This window comes from Panulirus ornatus, chromosome 1, assembly GCF_036320965.1.
Source record: "Panulirus ornatus isolate Po-2019 chromosome 1, ASM3632096v1, whole genome shotgun sequence".
Classification (NCBI taxonomy): Eukaryota; Metazoa; Arthropoda; class Malacostraca; order Decapoda; family Palinuridae; genus Panulirus; species Panulirus ornatus.
Window position 1 is genome coordinate 68,937,712 of NC_092224.1, and position 18,253 is coordinate 68,955,964.

At 39.6% G+C, this 18,253-nt stretch overlaps 1 protein-coding gene across 1 annotated transcript in view; it reads right to left on the minus strand.

Annotated features, from left to right (window-relative positions):
* Positions 1-16,792, minus strand: part of l(2)05287 (WD repeat-containing protein l(2)05287) — a 188,534-nt gene extending 171,742 nt beyond the window's left edge. Inside the window, exons 1-3 of the mRNA XM_071663178.1 lie at positions 16,637-16,792; positions 11,827-11,917; positions 1,573-1,677 (exon numbers count right to left, since the gene is read on the minus strand). Coding sequence (XP_071519279.1) covers positions 1,573-1,677; positions 11,827-11,917; positions 16,637-16,743 — 303 coding nt within the window. The 5' untranslated portion in view covers positions 16,744-16,792. The remainder of the gene's footprint in view (positions 1-1,572; positions 1,678-11,826; positions 11,918-16,636) is intronic.
* Positions 16,793-18,253: the final 1,461 nt, after the last annotated feature.

Below are 18,253 nucleotides of genomic sequence, written 5' to 3' on the forward strand. Positions count from 1 at the left end.
TGCATTCACATCACCCATCACTATAACCCGGTCTCGTGAATCAAAACCACTAACACACTCATTCAGCTGCTCCCAAAACACTTGCCTCTCATGATCTTTCTTCTCATGCCCAGGTGCATATGCACCAATAATCACCCATCTCTCTCCATCAACTTTCAGTTTTACCCATATTAATCGAGAATTCACTTTCTTACATTCTATCACATACTCCCACAACTCCTGTTTCAGGAGTACTGCTACTCCTTCCCTTGCTCTTGTCCTCTCACTAACCCCTGACTTTACTCCCAAGACATTCCCATATATATATATATATATATATATGTACATATGTATGGGCATTTATGTACATATGTGTGTATATATGTGGATGGGTCGTTCTTCATCTGATTTCTGGGACCACCTTACTGATGCGGGAAACGGCAATCAAGTACAATATATTAATGCAATAACTCTACAAGCTGTTCACCATTTCCACTCATCTTACTGAATACCCCAATTTTACCCTTACCTGCCACAATTACCCATAATTAATACTCGATCTCTTACAATGCTGTAACAAATGCTGAAACACTCACTCAATTGCTCCCAAAGCACTCACCTCTCTTCATTGTCCTTCTCAAGCCTTGGTCCATAAGCATTAATATCACATATCTCTTGTAATCCAATTTCATTTTTACCCCACATCACTTTGACTCTCACTTCCTTACACTCTCACACATTTCCAGAACTCCCACTTCAGCAGCAGTTCTATCCCTTCTTTTGCTCATGCCGACACCAAACGGTAAACTAAGACATTCCCAAACCATTCTTCTCCCTTTACCCATGAGCTTTATTTCACTCAAAGCCAGAGCAGCCAGGTTTCTTTTCTCTAACTGACTACCTATCTCTCTTTTCTTCTCATTTTCGTGACATTCACACATATTGAGGCACCTTACCATGAGTCTTGAAGGAGGATAAGCACTTCTCACTTAGCTGCTCCTTCTGTTCCATGTTTTAGAAACTAAATAACTATAAGGGGAGGGTTTCTAACCCCCACTCTCACTCCTCTTAGTCACCTTCAAACACCATCCCTGTTACTGTGTATGAAATTACAGTGAAGTGTTTGGTACATAGATACAAATCCTTCAATTTGCTCTCAACATTTCCTATCTCCCTCAACCAGAAAGTATAAGTGACAAGTACAATATTTCTAAATATACTCATGTTATTTACCACTAATGCTGTGTGTGAAATTAGACTACAGTTGGACAACAAGCTCAGCAAACAAAATAAATGTAACATCTTCCTATTGCATCAGGATCAGTCAAACACCTCATTCAAAAACCTTGAGTGCTTGCTAATCACTTACTGGACAAGGCCAAAACTAAGGCAGTAATATAATTCCACATACTGTCTGTTACTTCTGAATGTCAATCTATTTCCCTTCCCCACTGTGTAGTGAAATTTCTTGACCATGCCTGCCATTAATGGGTAAAAGGATGTTTATGATAACATCCTGCCAAACAAGTTATAGGTGCATATCTGTACATCATGCAACTCCCAAAAAATACCCTGAAAACCAGTATCACCTACCTTTATGTCAGTATTCTTCTGAGTTGACCAAAAACAAACTGTACCTTTCTCATCACACGAGACATATTCATCATCTGTGACCAGGTTCGGAAACACTCCAACAACCTAAAAAATATGCATATTTACATTGAAGTGCCATCGTCAAGACTCCACTTGTCCCGATCTCCAAATGGAATAGTAGAAAAAAAAAAAGAGTCCAGATACAGTACTTCTAAGTCAAGTGGAGTATGCACCAGGTGAGTGAGAAACATCAATTTGTATGTCAACAATAAAGTAATTATAACACTAAATACCATACAAAATAGTATATCATAATATAATACAATCTACTGTATACTGTGCTTAAAACATTCCCAAAGAAAGTGAACACAGGACAGTTCTATCTAAGGAAAACCAAGGCAGATAATATCTCAGGTATGATTATACACAAATCAGCTTCAAAATTTGTGATACCAGAACAAGACACTGGGAAATCATGTAATAAAAACAAATCCTTACATTATCATCATTATACCAATAATTGGGGTTCCATTTGGGAAGTGTGCCTTATATATATGTATAAGCAGGGCCAAGTATGTTATAGGTACACTATGAATTATAAAGCTGTTTCAAGAAGTAGGCCATGAAAAATAGATACCCTTCAAAAACTAGAGAGCTTATAGTTGCTTTGTGATACTTGGATATTCTTTGAAACTTTGCATGTGTATTTTGCAAGTTCTCTTGCAGTCATAGACCATTCACATCAATTTCAGATAATTTTTCTTCAACTTTTGTGTATAATTTTATATTTACATGTGGAGGATACCCTTCAAACTCTAAAGAAGTTAAGGCTGTTTCATGATACAGTATGTGAATATTCTATGAAACTGTATGTATGAGCATAGAGACTTCCAAAGTGCAAAGTTGAATGAAATGAGTGATTCGTACAGTACTCTAACCTTGGTCCTGCTGTTTATATCTACCATTATCATACAACCCTAGGACCCCTTATCCAGGGGTTCTTACAGCTTCAAGGTTGCACTACCCTCAGTAGCAGAGACAGGATATACTCCCTTGAAGCAAGAAATTCTTGGACTAGATGGTACTCAGACAGGAAAAACTACCTTGAAGCAAGAAATTCTTTGACAAGATGGTACTCTTATTTCAACAACTGATGACAATACAGCTTCACCAAAGGTAATATTTCACTCAATGCAACCCCAAGCAGACAGAGTCTGTTAACACCATGGAAGCATAAACAATGATGTGGAAGATGTGAAAGAGAATAAATGTTGTGCTTATTTTTGAGAATTGGTATTGGGAAACTGAAAAGTTGCAGGCCAGTCCCACCAGCAACTGTTGTTTGTAAACTTTAGAAAAGATAATTAAAAAGCCGGCAAGGCAGCAGGTTTGGATGGTATTGCAGTGGAATTTATTAAAAAAGGGGGTGACTGTATTGTTGACTGGTTGGTAAGGTTATTTAATGTATGTATGACTCATGGTGAGGTGCCTGAGGATTGGCGGAATGCGTGCATAGTGCCATTGTACAAAGGCAAAGGGGATAAGAGTTAGTGCTCAAATTACAGAGGTATAAGTTTGTTGAGTATTCCTGGTAAATTATATGGGAGGGTATTGATTGAGAGGGTGAAGGCATGTACAGAGCATCAGATTGGGGAAGAGCAGTGTGGTTTCAGAAGTGGTAGAGGATGTGTGGATCAGATGTTTGCTTTGAAGAATGTATGTGAGAAATACTTAGAAAAGCAAATGGATTTGTATGTAGCATTTATGGATCTGGAGAAGGCATATGATAGAGTTGATAGAGATGCTCTGTGGAAGGTATTAAGAATATATGGTGTGGGAGGCAAGTTGTTAGAAGCAGTGAAAAGTTTTTATCGAGGATGTAAGGCATGTGTACGTATAGGAAGAGAGGAAAGTGATTGGTTCTCAGTGAATGTAGGTTTGCGGCAGGGGTGTGTGATGTCTCCATGGTTGTTTAATTTGTTTATGGATGGGGTTGTTAGGGAGGTAAATGCAAGAGTTTTGGAAAGAGGGGCAAGTATGAAGTCTGTTGGGGATGAGAGAGCTTGGGAAGTGAGTCAGTTGTTGTTCGCTGATGATACAGCGCTGGTGGCTGATTCATGTGAGAAACTGCAGAAGCTGGTGACTGAGTTTGGTAAAGTGTGTGGAAGAAGAAAGTTAAGAGTAAATGTGAATAAGAGCAAGGTTATTAGGTACAGTAGGGTTGAGGGTCAAGTCAATTGGGAGGTGAGTATGAATGAAGAAAAACTGGAGGAAGTGAAGTGTTTTAGATATCTGGGAGTGGATCTGGCAGCGGATAGAACCATGGAAGCGGAAGTGGATCATAGGGTGGGGGAGGGGGCGAAAATTCTGGGAGCCTTGAAGAATGTGTGGAAGTCGAGAACATTATCTCGGAAAGCAAAAATGGGTATGTTTGAAGGAATAGTGGTTCCAACAATGTTGTATGGTTGCGAGGCGTGGGCTATGGATAGAGTTGTGCGCAGGAGGATGGATGTGCTGGAAATGAGATGTTTGAGGACAATGTGTGGTGTGAGGTGGTTTGATCGAGTAAGTAACGTAAGGGTAAGAGAGATGTGTGGAAATAAAAAGAGCGTGGTTGAGAGAGCAGAAGAGGGTGTTTTGAAATGGTTTGGGCACATGGAGAGAATGAGTGAGGAAAGATTGACCAAGAGGATATATGTGTCGGAAGTGGAGGGAACGAGGAGAAGAGGGAGACCAAATTGGAGGTGGAAAGATGGAGTGAAAAAGATTTTGTGTGATCGGGGCCTGAACATGCAGGAGGGTGAAAGGAGGGCAAGGAATAGAGTGAATTGGAGCGATGTGGTATACCGGGGTTGACGTGCTGTCAGTGGATTGAATCAAGGCATGTGAAGCGTCTGGGGTAAACCATGGAAAGCTGTGTAAGTATGTATATTTGCGTGTGTGGACGTATGTATATACATGTGTATGGGGGGGGGTTGGGCCATTTCTTTTGTCTGTTTCCTTGCGCTACCTCGCAAACGCGGGAGACAGCGACAAAGTATAATAAAAAATTAAATAAAATAATTAAAAAGCACACGAATGACTACGTGCAAAGGAGAAATGTTCTAAATGGGAGAAAACATGGTTATAGGAAAAGGAAGTCATGCATAATCATTCTTCTCACTCGAATCAGCCACTAGAGCTTTATCATCAACGAACAACAACTGACTCACTTCCCAGGCCCTCTCATCCCAGACTGCATACTTGCTGCTCTCTCCAAAACTCTGACATTTACCTCCCTAACCATCCGATCCATAAACAAATCAAACAACAATGGGGACATCAAACATCCCTGCCGTAAACCGTCATTCAATGGGAATCAAGCATAGGGACATTACATACCCCTACCATTGACCGACATTCACTGGGAACCAATCAGTTTCCTTGCTTCGTACTCATACACTTCTTACATCCTTAGTAAAAACTTTTCACTCCTTCCAGCAACTTGGCTCCCACACCTGTACTCCTAAGACCTTCCACAAAGCATCTCTATCAACCCTATCATATGCCTTCTCCAGATCCATTAATGCTACATACAAATCCAGCTGTTTTTCTAAGTATTTCTCACATACATTCTTCATAGCAAACACCTGATCCACACATCTACCACTTCTGAAACCACACTGCTCTTCCCCAATCTGATTCTCTGTACATGCCTTTACCCTCTCAATCAACACCCTCCCATATAATTTCCCAGGAATACTCAACAAACTTATGCCTCTGTAATTTGAACACTACCTTAATCCCCTTTGCCTATGTACAATGGTAATGTGCACTCATTCTGCTAATCCTCAGGCACTTCAACATGATCCATACAAACACTGAATATTCTTACTAACAAATCAACAACACAGTCTCTCCCTTTTTTAATAAATTCTAGATATCTGGGAGTAGATCTGGCAGCAGACGGAACCATGGAAGCGGAAGTGAATCATAGGGTGGGGGAGGGGGCGAAAATCCTGGGAGCCTTGAAGAACGTGTGGAAGTCGAGAACATTATCTCGGAAAGCAAAAATAGGTATGTTTGAAGGAATAGTGGTTCCAACAATGTTGTATGGTTGCGAGGCATGGGCTATGGATAGAGATGTGCGCAGGAGGGTGGATGTGCTGGAAATGAGATGTTTGAGGACAATATTTGGTGTGAGGTGGTTTGATCGAGTAAGTAATGTAAGGGTAAGAGAGATGTGTGGAAATAAAAAGAGCGTGGTTGAGAGAGCAGAAGAGGGTGTTTTGAAATGGTTTGGGCACATGGAGAGAATGAGTGAGGAAAGATTGACCAAGAGGATATATGTGTCGGAGGTGGAGGGAACAAGGAGAAGTGGGAGACCAAATTGGAGGTGGAAAGATGGAGTGAAAAAGATTTTGAGTGATTGGGGCCTGAACATGAAGGGGAGTGTAAGGTGGGCAAGGAATAGAGTGAATTGGATCGATGTGGTATACCGGGGTTGACGTGCTGTCAGTGGATTGAATCAGGGCATGTGAAGCGTCTGGGGTAAACCATGGAAAGTTGTGTGGGGCCTGGATGTGGAAAGGGAGCTGTGGTTTCGGGCATTATTGCATGACAGCTAGAGACTGAGTGTGAATGAATGGGGCCTTTGTTGTCTTTTCCTAGCGCTACCTCGCACACATGATGGGGGAGAGGGATGGTATTCCATGTGTGGCGAGGTGGCGATGGGAATGAATAAAGGCAGACAGTGTGAATTGTGTGCATGGGTATATATGTATGTGTCTGTGTGTGTATATATATGTGTACATTGAGATGTATAGGTATGTATATTTGCGTATGTGGACGTGTGTGTATATACATGTGTATGGGGGTGGGTTTGGCCATTTCTTTCATCTGCTTCCTTGCACTACCTCGCAAATGCGGGAGACAGCAACAAAGCAAACTACATAAATAATAATACTATATAACCATCCAAACCCACTGTCTTGCAGAATTTCATCTTCCACAAAGCTTTCACTACCTATTCTCTCTTAACCAAACCATCTCCCTGATGCTCTCACTTCACACACCATCCCGACCAAAACACCCTATATCTGACACTCCATCTCAAACACATTCAACAAACCTTCAAAATACTCATTCGATCTCCTTTTCGCATCATCACTACCTGTTATTACTTCCCCATTTGCCCCTTTCACTGATGTTCCAACTAGTTCTCTTGTCTGATGCACGTCATTTACCTCCTTCTAAAACATTTTTTTATTCTCCCTAAAGTTCAATAATACTCTCTCATCCAACTCTCATTTGCCATCTTTTCAACCCTTGCACTTTTCTTCTGACCTCCTGCTGCTTTCTTTTATACATCTCAGAGTCATTTGCACTCCTTCCTTGCAAGTATCATCCAAACGCCTCTCTCTTCTCTTTCAATAACAACTTTACTTCTTCATCCCACCACTCACTACCCTTTCGAATTTGCCCACTTCCCACCTTTCTCATGCCACAAGCATCTTTTCTATAATCCATCACTACTTCCCTAAACACATCTCTTTTACATGCCTATCAATTAACACATAATGCAATAAAGCCCTTTGATCATCTCTCCTACTCACATAAGTATGCTTTTGTACACCTCTGTTTTTAAACCAGGTATTCCCAATCAGTCTTTTTTCAGCACACAAATCCATAAGCTCTTCATCATTTCCATTCACAACACTGAATACCCCATGTACACCAATTATACCCTCAACTGCCACATCATTCACCTTTGCACGTAAATCACCAATCACTAAAACCCCAGTCTCGTGCATCAAAACTGCAGACACATTCAATCAGCTGCTCCCAAAACACTTTCTTCTCAAGACCAGGTGCATAAGCACCAATAATCACCCATGTCTCTCCATCCACTTTCAGTTTTATCCACAACAATTTACTTTTTTACACACTGTCACACTCCCACAACTCCTGCTTCTAGAGTAATGCTACTCCTTTCTCAGCTCTTCTCCTCTCACCAACCACTAACTTTGCTCCCAAGACTTTCCCAAGCCACTCTTCCCCTTTACCCTTGAGCTTCGTTTCACTCAGAGCCAGAACATTCAGGTTTCTTTCCTTAAACATACTACCTATCTCTCCTTTCTTCTCATCTTGGTTACATCCACACACATTTAGACACCCCAGTCTGAGCCTTCCAAGAGGATGAGCACTCCCTGCTTGGGATGGCCTTGATTAGGGCATCGGCTGCCCATGCCGTCTCAAGTAATATAGAAAAAAAATCACTTTGCCACCTATGACCCGAGTCCATCAACTTGTATGACAATTTGAAGATGCAAATTTTTCCCAGCTTATTTCACCTTCAAAATTCTGACATATTACAAAGCAGCCCATTATGAACATCATTAATATGAATGAAAAAGAGAACCGGTCCCAAAACTGATCCCTATGGCACACGACTACATATTCTGAGACTTGACTATTAAAAACAACTCTTTGTTTAAGACTAGTCAATCAATTTCATGTAACAAGATTTGCAAGTAACCTTTGATGTGGTACTTTACTGAAAGCTTTTTGAAAACCTAAGTAGATGATATAAACTGCTTTATTTTCATCATACAAGTTAATTTTATCATAAATCAATCAGAATGGTTTGATAGCAAGTTTGTCAAAAACTATATTGAGAATCATTTGTGAAGTGATGGTCCTCTAATTGGTTTACAATTCTATCTCAAGTGATGGTATACACGAGTTTTCCAACTGTACACTTTAAGCTAACTGTATGATAATTTCTAGACTTTGACATAACCTTTAATGAATATCAACATTACATTGGCAAACTTCCACTCCTCTGGAACTTTACCCATAACAAGCAACTTAATGAAAAGAATAGTCAAGGGCTTAGCTATCTCATATTTCACCCCTTCATTCTGCTCGGATAAAACTTGTCTGGGCCTGCCATCTTATTTACTTTCACTCTACTTATTGCTGACAGTACACCTTCAACTTTTATGTCAATTTGCTGCAGAATGTTCTCTCTTATCAATGAAACTGGCTTTGGTTTGAGAAATGAACTGAATCTTCAATCATAAAAGCAGGTGTCGAAATTTTATTCAGGATTTTTTGTCATGGCTTTGTTGACTTGAACCAAGTCACTATTTTCCATAACCAGTGGACCAATTGACTATGTAACAACTTTCCACTTGCAACACACCTATAAAGCTCCTTAGGGTTTTCTCTGCTATTTTCAGCAATATACTGACATTTCGTTTGTCATGTAAGTCTCTTAGTTCCTCTACATATATTTACATGAGTTACTCAATCACGTCAATTACTGGTCTCTTAAAGTTTCTCATGAGCTACATAAGCTACCTTAGAAAACATGAACTTCTTTATTTCATTATACCACCTCCTTGGTTTTGTTTTAGAAAAAAAGTCTACTGTGCATTGGCACATATGTTCCTAGCTTTGAAAGTTTTACTAAAGCTTTTCCATGCTACTTTCATGTCATTTTCATCAACCATGTCATCCCCAATTTGCTTGTCAAGAGCAATACAAAAATCATAAAAATCTGCAAGCTTAAAATGTTTTTTTTTTTTTTTTTTTTTTTGTAGCTGCCATGTTAACTAACATTACATGCAGTGTAAAAGGAGACCTCAAAAATAATGTGGTGGTGATCATTTGCACCATACTTTTCTCCAACTTTAACATAACGAAATCCTCATTTGTAGTTGGAACAAATCTAATACAATCTAATATAGAGCACTAAAAAGGAAATTTGGGTAGAGTCCATAGATTCTGAGAAGGATTACCTCACTCAGATAATGGTATGTTACACTCTTGTACTATGACAGAATCATGTTCCCAACAAATGAGTATTGAAGGAAACACTAGAAAAAACAGAGAATGCAACTTACAACTAGCACAGTGACTGCCATGTACTAACCCAGCCATCATGGCAAAATATTGTAGTTCCTTGTAGTCTACTTTCATTCTAACAAGATTAGCCCTGAACTCACCTCCTTTCCCTCTAAAACATGGATGAAAGACTTATTCCTCAGTAAAAGTAACAACCCCTTTGTATATCCTCTCACTATCCTGGACCTAAACTATCCGCTGAACAATCCTAAACCACTTTAATCTAAAAATACAGTAATCCAATTACTGAAAATAAGTAAAGGTGGGTTATAAAGGATAAAAGCAAAGACAAAACTTAGCAAAAAATCTGTTTCTGTGATTTAGACCAAATGAGTATGAATGGGCTGGATAGGAAAAAACAAGTTGCAGTATATGGCACAACAGATTCCACCTGACATACAACTAAAATGAAATAAATTCTTGTATGGGATGTGGCAATAAAATCTATCTGGGTGAAAAGTGATGTAATCATGCACTGAATAAAAATCATCTATACTTTCCTTCAATTTTATGTTCTGACAGTACTATAGCCATCTCTCCCATAGAAAAAGCAAATCTCTGGTTTCCGTTTCTCCTCTAATTCCTCTTGGATGACTAACATTCCTTCACCTCCTGGTGCTACTCTTATTAATCCTATGTCCCTTCCCGTAATCTCTTTTCAGACTGTCCAAAAAGTGCTTCTTTTGTTTGGACACAAGCAAGGATTATGGTCCTAATGACATCCATCCCCATGTACTGAAAGTGTGTGCCTCTCAACTTGCACCTATGCTTGCTCATCTGTTCCATTTCTATTTAAAAAACAAAACTTTTCCTTGGAAGCATGCATTCATACATCCCATCCCTAAGACGGGTGACCTTTCTGATCCCTTTAACTATCATCCTATTGCTCTGACATCTACAATTTCCATAGTCTTTGAATCCCTCCTCAACTCCCATATCCTTAAACACCTCGAAAATCACAGTCTTCTCTCTGATCACCAGTTTGGCTTCCCTAAGGCAAGATCCACTGGCAATTATCTGTCCTTTTACTAATGTCTGGTCACCATCCCTGAAAGATTTTGGGGAGTCATGTGTAGTTGCCCTTAACATATCTAAGGCTTTTGACAGGGTGTGGCATCAGAGTCTCACCTCTAAGCTCCACTATCTTGGCTTCTCTCCCTCACTTTGCTCCTTCAAATCAAGTTAATCTATCTCTGTGGTTGTTGATGCAACAGCCTCCGCCCTTTTCTCCATCAACAGTGGTGTCCATCAAGGTTCTGTCCTGTCCCCTACACTTTTTCTCCCTTTTTTTTTTCAACGATTTCCTCCCCTCCATAAATAATCCAAGGCACTCATATGTTAATGACTCAACACTGCATTCATCCACATTCTTCAATTCTGCTCTCTCTCCTCTCACTTAATCTGCACCTTGTCTTGACACAGCTTCCTCAATAAACTCAGACTTGGAAAGGATATCTCTGCAGGGTACATAAAATCTTGTCTAGTTGAAATTCCACCTCTCGACTCAATGAATATACTTGGTATTACTGTGACATCCACTCTTTCTTGGAAACCACACATTACAAGAAAAGCAAAATCTGCCTCTAAAAAACTGAGTGTTCTTTTTGATGTTGGGATTGATTCATCCTTGTATGGAGTACTGTTCTCATATTTGGGGTGGTTCTCGCTCTGCATCCTTACATGACAAGAGAAGAGTTAAAGCAATCCAATTTATAAACTGTCCCAGGCTAACTTCCAAACTTGAACCCCTTGCCCTGTGCTGCAATGTTGGATCACTTTCCCTCTTCTATATTTATTACTTTGGTTTTTGCTCCCAAGTGCTGGCTGCTTGTGTGCCCATACCACTGGCTAGACCACGCAATACTCAGCGAGCTTCTGCATCAAATGATCAGCAACTCAAGGGTGGGCCATTTTGATACCTGCTTCTTTTTCTACACATCAAAACTTTGGAACTCTCTACTTTCTCAAGTGTGTCCAAATAACTATGACCTGGCACATTTCAAAAGACAGGTTTTTCAATTCCTCCAAAATTAGTAAATACTTTCCCTTGCCTTTTATTTTCCTGTTTCATAATTCTCTTTAGGCCTTGATGAGGACTTCTGTCCCTAATTGGAACCTTCAACATGGGAAAAAAAATCTGAAACTAATGAGCTATACAGAACAGAAAGAATAAAATTACATTAAAGACTGGAGAGGGAACAGTGTGTTGAGAAAGAGAGGTTAGAACAGGAATATTCAGAGATGTGTAGTATGTCAACCATTTGGATAAAATTATAATCTATCACATCAATTCATGAACACCTCACATACAGCAAATTAAGAAATCTAGATCCAAATTTGAAAAATCATAAAATAATGACTAACCTTGTTCTCATGGTGATGATGTTCTTGCAAGAGGTACCCACTTTTGATACTGAACACCTTGACTGCATTTCCTGATGGTACTAGTAGATACCTAAAATACAAGTTTTAGATACTTAATCAATGTAAATGGGTGCCATTCATTCAAAATATCACTGATACTAGTGCCAAGAATATCACACTGATTAAAGCTTAATATATTTACTCATCTTTAAACCATATATTGTATCATTTTAATTTCTCACATAATCAAAGATGACAGAACATGTAAATCTTTCTATTTCTACATCAGGTGCTGAAAACCCAACAGTGCTACTTTAAACACATGCTTAAGAACATTGCTATCATTCAAGTGAAGCAGTTTCCACTTTCTAAGAAATAAGATGTTTAAGGAACAGAAGTCATGTTTGCAATTATCTATTTGTATTGTAAGGGGATGGAGTTTTACACTCAAGGGACCCCATCTGTCAAACCATCACCAATATAATACAACTTTTTAAATTTCTGTATACAGTTCAAATCTATCATGCATTCACTTAGTTCATTCCATTCATCCACCACACTTATACTGTACTATAAAAGTACTATACTTTTTTCTTTTTACAGAAGTTTCATGCTAAATCTTTAGTTATATCCCACATCTTTTGAAAAACTGTTCAACATCTACATCGTCAATCTGGTTTAAAAACTCCAAATCACCTTTCATTATACTTTCTTCCATGGTGGGCAAATTCAAAGTCTCCTGCCTTTCCATGTAACTTAACCTTAATGCCAGTACCATCTTTGCTGCCCTCCTCTGGACCTTTCCTATCAACTTATCATGCTTCTTAAGGTGCAGTGACCATATTTTAAGAAGAATATTCTAGTTTTGGCCTTATGTAGAATGTGAAAAGCTTTTTGAATATTTCCTTATCCATGAATTTGAATTGAATAATAATATTTGCTAGCAGACAGATGGTCTCCTTAACCACTGTGTGTGTGTGTGTGTGTGTGTGTGTGTGTGTGTGTGTGTGTTTGTAATTACCTACTCATAAAGTACAGGGAGAGAGTTATGCACTCATGGGGCCCTGAACTCATGAACTTAAGTAGCCTTTCAAATCTTTGCAAACTGCCAGCATTCACTGCCTCATTGGTTAGTTTATCATAAGCAACCATCATCCTAACACTAAACCATTACTTCTTGACATCCTGTCCATAATGCACTTTACCCAGTATCATCTAGTGGATTTAGAAACTCAAATGCTGTTTTCAGGTCCCCCCCTCTCTCTTCTCCCCCATAGCAGACAGCTTTGTAGCTATCAGCCTCTCATAGGTTAATTCTTTTCATTAAGTACCATCTCCAATGTTCTCTGAACACTTTCAGTTATATCTTTGTGCTTCTTCAGATGCAGTGACAAGACTATCTATCTATATATCTGACACCTGTTTCAAACTGGAGCTCCCTTAAGGTGGTGGCCATGGCAATAAAATTTCCATAACTAGGAACTTCAAAACTGCTTTTTAGCCTTTAGTGCTGCACCCTTAACAGGCCACTAGCAAATGGATTTTCTGACAGTATTTGCAGAGACCCTAACCTACCATTCATACTAACTACTACTACCTAATGCTCCTCCCTAATGTTCCTACCAACTACTTCTACCCAGTGTTTCTACTTAAAGCTCCTGCCTGAATGTTGCTACCTATACTACTTCTATCTACAGCTTCTATCATTTTGCCAAAAGGCAGGGAAAGTGCATGGCACTCACAGCAGGAAAATTTAGTTAAGAAGAATGAGCTGTGTAAGTTAAGTTTTGTCAAGTGTTATGCATGACAAGGAGATTGTATGTTGTGGACAGAAAGTAAGTAGTCCCCATGTGGGTGAGGGAGAAAGTCGGCTACCTGGGTCAAAGAGTACAACTTGACAACCACAGAAGTGCTAGCTCGCTACACACCTGTAACTAACCCTTCCAATACCCAAGTGGGTATATACCTCCCTGGTTGTTGGCTGCCCACCAACTACTACTTACTGCAGTGACAAGACTCTTTGTTTTGGTGTGACGAACAGTGAACAATTTTAAGAACATGTCCTTGTCCAGCTATCCGAATACAATTCTTATATTTGCTGGGAGACAGTCAGCCTCTTTCATAATTCTCCATATGTGTAGCTCTGGTAATAAATAAGGCACAATGTTAACTCCTTGCTCTCTTCAACAAGCAGATTCCTGTAATCTATTTTCCCCAAAAGTATTAATAACTCCGAAACCTTCTTTCAATCTGTCCAACCTCATCACCTTGCACTTACTTGAATTGAATATCATCACCCACTCATCTGACCAACTCTGGAGTTTCTACAAGTTTCCCTCTTGGATGATGAAATCATCATGGTTCTTTATTTCCCTCATGCTCTTGGCATCATCTGCAGACAAGTTAAGACCAGGAATAGCAGTGGGCCTTAGACAAAACCCTGTGGCATGCCACTTGTAACCTTAGCCCATTTCAAGGATGCACATCTTTTCTATGCTGTTTGCTCCCTTCCAAAAATGTAGTCTTCTATCAAGTGAAGGAGCCCAATGCTTATTCCTACATGTAGATAAAACTTCTTATTCAACCTCCAATGATGAACAGCACTGAAGGCTTTCAGGCAGTCTAAGAACACACTCAGCCCCTTCCCCTTTTTTGGTCTAAGACGAAGCTCATCCTGTCATAGAAGTCTAAAAGACTGGTTATGCATGACCTTTCTCTAAAACCATTTTGCCTCCCAGTTAGAAAGTTCCTTCTTTGAAGATAGTCAATAATTTGCTTTCTGATTATCTTTAAACCATTTTATAAATCGTCCAAATGCCTCTCTCTTCTCTTTCACTAATAATCTTACTTCTTCATCCCACCACTCACTACCCTATCTAATCTGCCCACCTCCCACGCTTCTCATGCCACAAGCATCTTTTGCGCAAGCCATCACTGCTTCCCTAAATACATCCCATTCCTCTCCCACTCCCCTTACCTTCTTCGTTCTCACCTTTTTCCTTTCTGTACTCATTCTCTCCTGGTACTTCCTCACACAAGTCTCCTTCCCAAGGTCACTTACTCTCACCACTCTCTTCACCCCGACATTCTCTCTTCTTTTCTGAAAACGCATACAAATCTTCACCTTTGCCTCCACAAGATAATGATCAGACATCCCTCCAGTTGCACCTCTCAGCACATTAACATCCAACAGTCTCTCTTTCACGCGCCTATCAATTAACACGTAATCCAATAACGCTCTCTGGCCATCTCTCCTACTTACATATGTATACTTATGTATATCTCACTTTTTAAACCAGGTATTCCCAATCACCAGTCCTTTTTCAGCACATAAATCTGCAAGCTCTTCACCATTTCCATTTACAACACTGAACACCCCATGTATACCAATTATTCCCTCAACTGCCATATTACTCACCTTTGCATTCAAATCACCCATCACTATAACCCGGTCTTGTGCATCAAAACCACTAACACACTCATTCAGCTGCTCCCAAAACACTGGCCTCTCATGATCTTTCTTCTCATGCCCAGGTGCATATTCACCAATAATCACCCATCTCTCTCCATCAACTTTCAGTTTTACCCATATCAATCTAGAGTTAACTTTCTTACACTCTATCACATACTCCCACCACTTCTGTTTCAGGAATAGTGCTACTCCTTCCCTTGCTCTTGTCCTCTCACTTACCCCTGAATTTACTCCCAAAACATTCCCAAACCACTCTTCCCCTTTACCCTTGAGCTTCGTTTCACTCAGAGCCAAACATCCAGGTTTCTTTCCTCAAACATACTACCTATCTCTCCTTTTTTCTCATCTTGGTTACATCCACACACATTCAGACACCCCAATCTGAGCCTTCGAGGAGGATGAGCACTCCCCCCGTGACTCCTTCTTCTGTTTCCCCTTTTAGAAAGTTAAAATACAAGGAGGGGAGGGTTTCTAGCCCCACGCTCCCGTCCCCTTTAGTCGCCTTCTATGACACATGAGGAATGCATGGGAAATCTTCTTTTTCCCCTATCCCCAGGGATATAAAAACAATCTTTCCCTAATGCTTGTTTCAATGCAGAACTAAGCCTTTTGATAATCGCTCAATATCCAAAGCTAATTGGATATTGGTGCTAACCTGAATATTTAACTTTGTAGATTTCTTTTCTCTTTTTAAATGCATATGTTCTGAAATTAAGGAAATCATCAAAAAAAACTTTTAATCAAAGTCTCAACAACAGTCAACAGTAATGGCATAAATAATAAAAGGATCACCCAAGATCTAAGGCAGGGGTTCCCAACCTGGGGTACATGAACCCCTAGGGATACATTTGCACTTCTCAAGGGGTACAAAGGGGTATGAGAGTATAAACATGGTGTACAGTACACGGTACACCATGAGTAATGTAGAACATAAACAATATAGAACACCCTCGTTACAAATCAGTATTAGTATCTAGTTTTTAGTATATTATGACAAGTTTTGTGTCCTTTGACCCATTAGTCATGGTTTGTTTATATGACAGACATGAGAGGGGCAGATCAAGATATTTTATAAATCCACCGAATTTAATCTATCGCCTATCAAGATTATAAAATCCATATAGAGTCTTACAGATTTCATATATATAAAAGCTATATGATTTTATCAATTTTTGACCCATAATTTTAAAAGGTACATGGGAACCTATCCGAATGCCCAAGAGGTAGAGGAACAAAGTTGAGAACCACAGGTCTAAGGCATCCATCCCTGAGTGACGGCTTCACCCCAGCTCCTGTTCAGCAAACCTAAAAAAAATCCATATATAAAAATTGACTTACTCAGAGCAAGGTGACACGACGGGTTTGTATAATACTAAAGGTCCCCAGTCTCTCTGTAATGAATGAAAAAGTTTAGAATCATCAGTATCTTTAGCGTCTTTGGCCATGTTTTCACTGTTGTCCTGCCAACGAACACATGCGGCGTTTCACTGGTATCATGTTTTGTAGCGAATAAAAGAGACAGCGAGCAAATCAATCAAACAACACTAGGTTAACCCTAGGAATTGTCAGCGAACACGTAATATTCAACGCATACTCAACTAAAAGTTTGAAATTCGTAATATTTTCTCAAGTGCTATTCCAAACAACATTAAACTATATCAAAAGAGGGACGATCTGTCAGCTTAATGACGAACGATTTATTTGTATCGATGACACAATCACACACATCCTTTTAAAAGAGCCCATTACACTCACAGTCATTCAGGTGCCGACTTCAGTTTATAATGACACCATGAGAACTCATACCCGACCTGTACCAATAATGGCACACCCAAGAAAGGACTGAGATTGGCAAAAGTTCGTGTTAAGCTTTGACTTGGCACGGATTCACACACGCACATCCTTGATTTCCAGCTTTTTACCTCTTAACTATTAATTCATCAACTTTCGAGTACATTACTTTCAGTTAGATAAAAACACCTAACATTCTTGCCCTCTCTGCAAGGCCAGTGTGGCTGTTCCATCCTCATGCCAACCACACGTAGCAAAAGGATGGGGCAGCGCCTCTAAAACTGTGGAGAGAGCAGGAGTGTCAGGAGTTGGTAATGTCTGACTATAAGTGTAGTATTCAAACGACGATGGAGTAATAGTTGGTGGTAAAGAGCTGGTATTCAAGGACAGTCTTATGTCTCAAGAAATGATGGAAGAAGGCCCTTCATACAATGATTAATAAGAAGAGCATAGTGGTCCTGATACTATATAATCCTCCAGAGAATTCCAAAGATCCGGAACAAAAATATAATAACATTGAACACTCAGGATTATATTTGTAGCGACATACTCACTCCTTAGGAGACGGATAGGTATTGATAGTGGGACATATTAATCATAAACAGAAAGACGAGGAATTTGGATTCTCTTGGTGACAAAGTCAGGGAGAAAATTTCCCATACCAGCATGTCAAAGAGACACTAGGATGAGGAAACTAATACACCATCATAACTAGATCTTATATTCAGACATACTAGCGTTATATATGATACACGACTTGGAAGAAGTTAACACGTAATGCTTATCTTTGACTATGTGGTGAACGATGCCATTAAAAGAGCAAAGGTGAAACAAGGTATAAACAGGAGATAAAGTCGAAAGAACTATACAAAGTTCAATAATTTCTATGATAACGTAGATTGGGAAATGGAGTTCAGTGATCAGGAACCAAGGCTTTGTTGGGAGAGGTGTTGTGAAATTAACTATGATGGAGGTAGAGGCATGGGTACCTCAAGCTTCATATATAAAGAGAACAATAAGGAGGAGGAAAAATTGGTTTGATAAAAGATGTCAAAAGACAAAAGACCTTCGAGATGGGCAGTGTCGAAGATATAGAGAGAATCCTAACCAGCTAGCATTTGAGTAGTGCCTCATCCATTCCCTGTAGAGGCCATACTTCTAAAT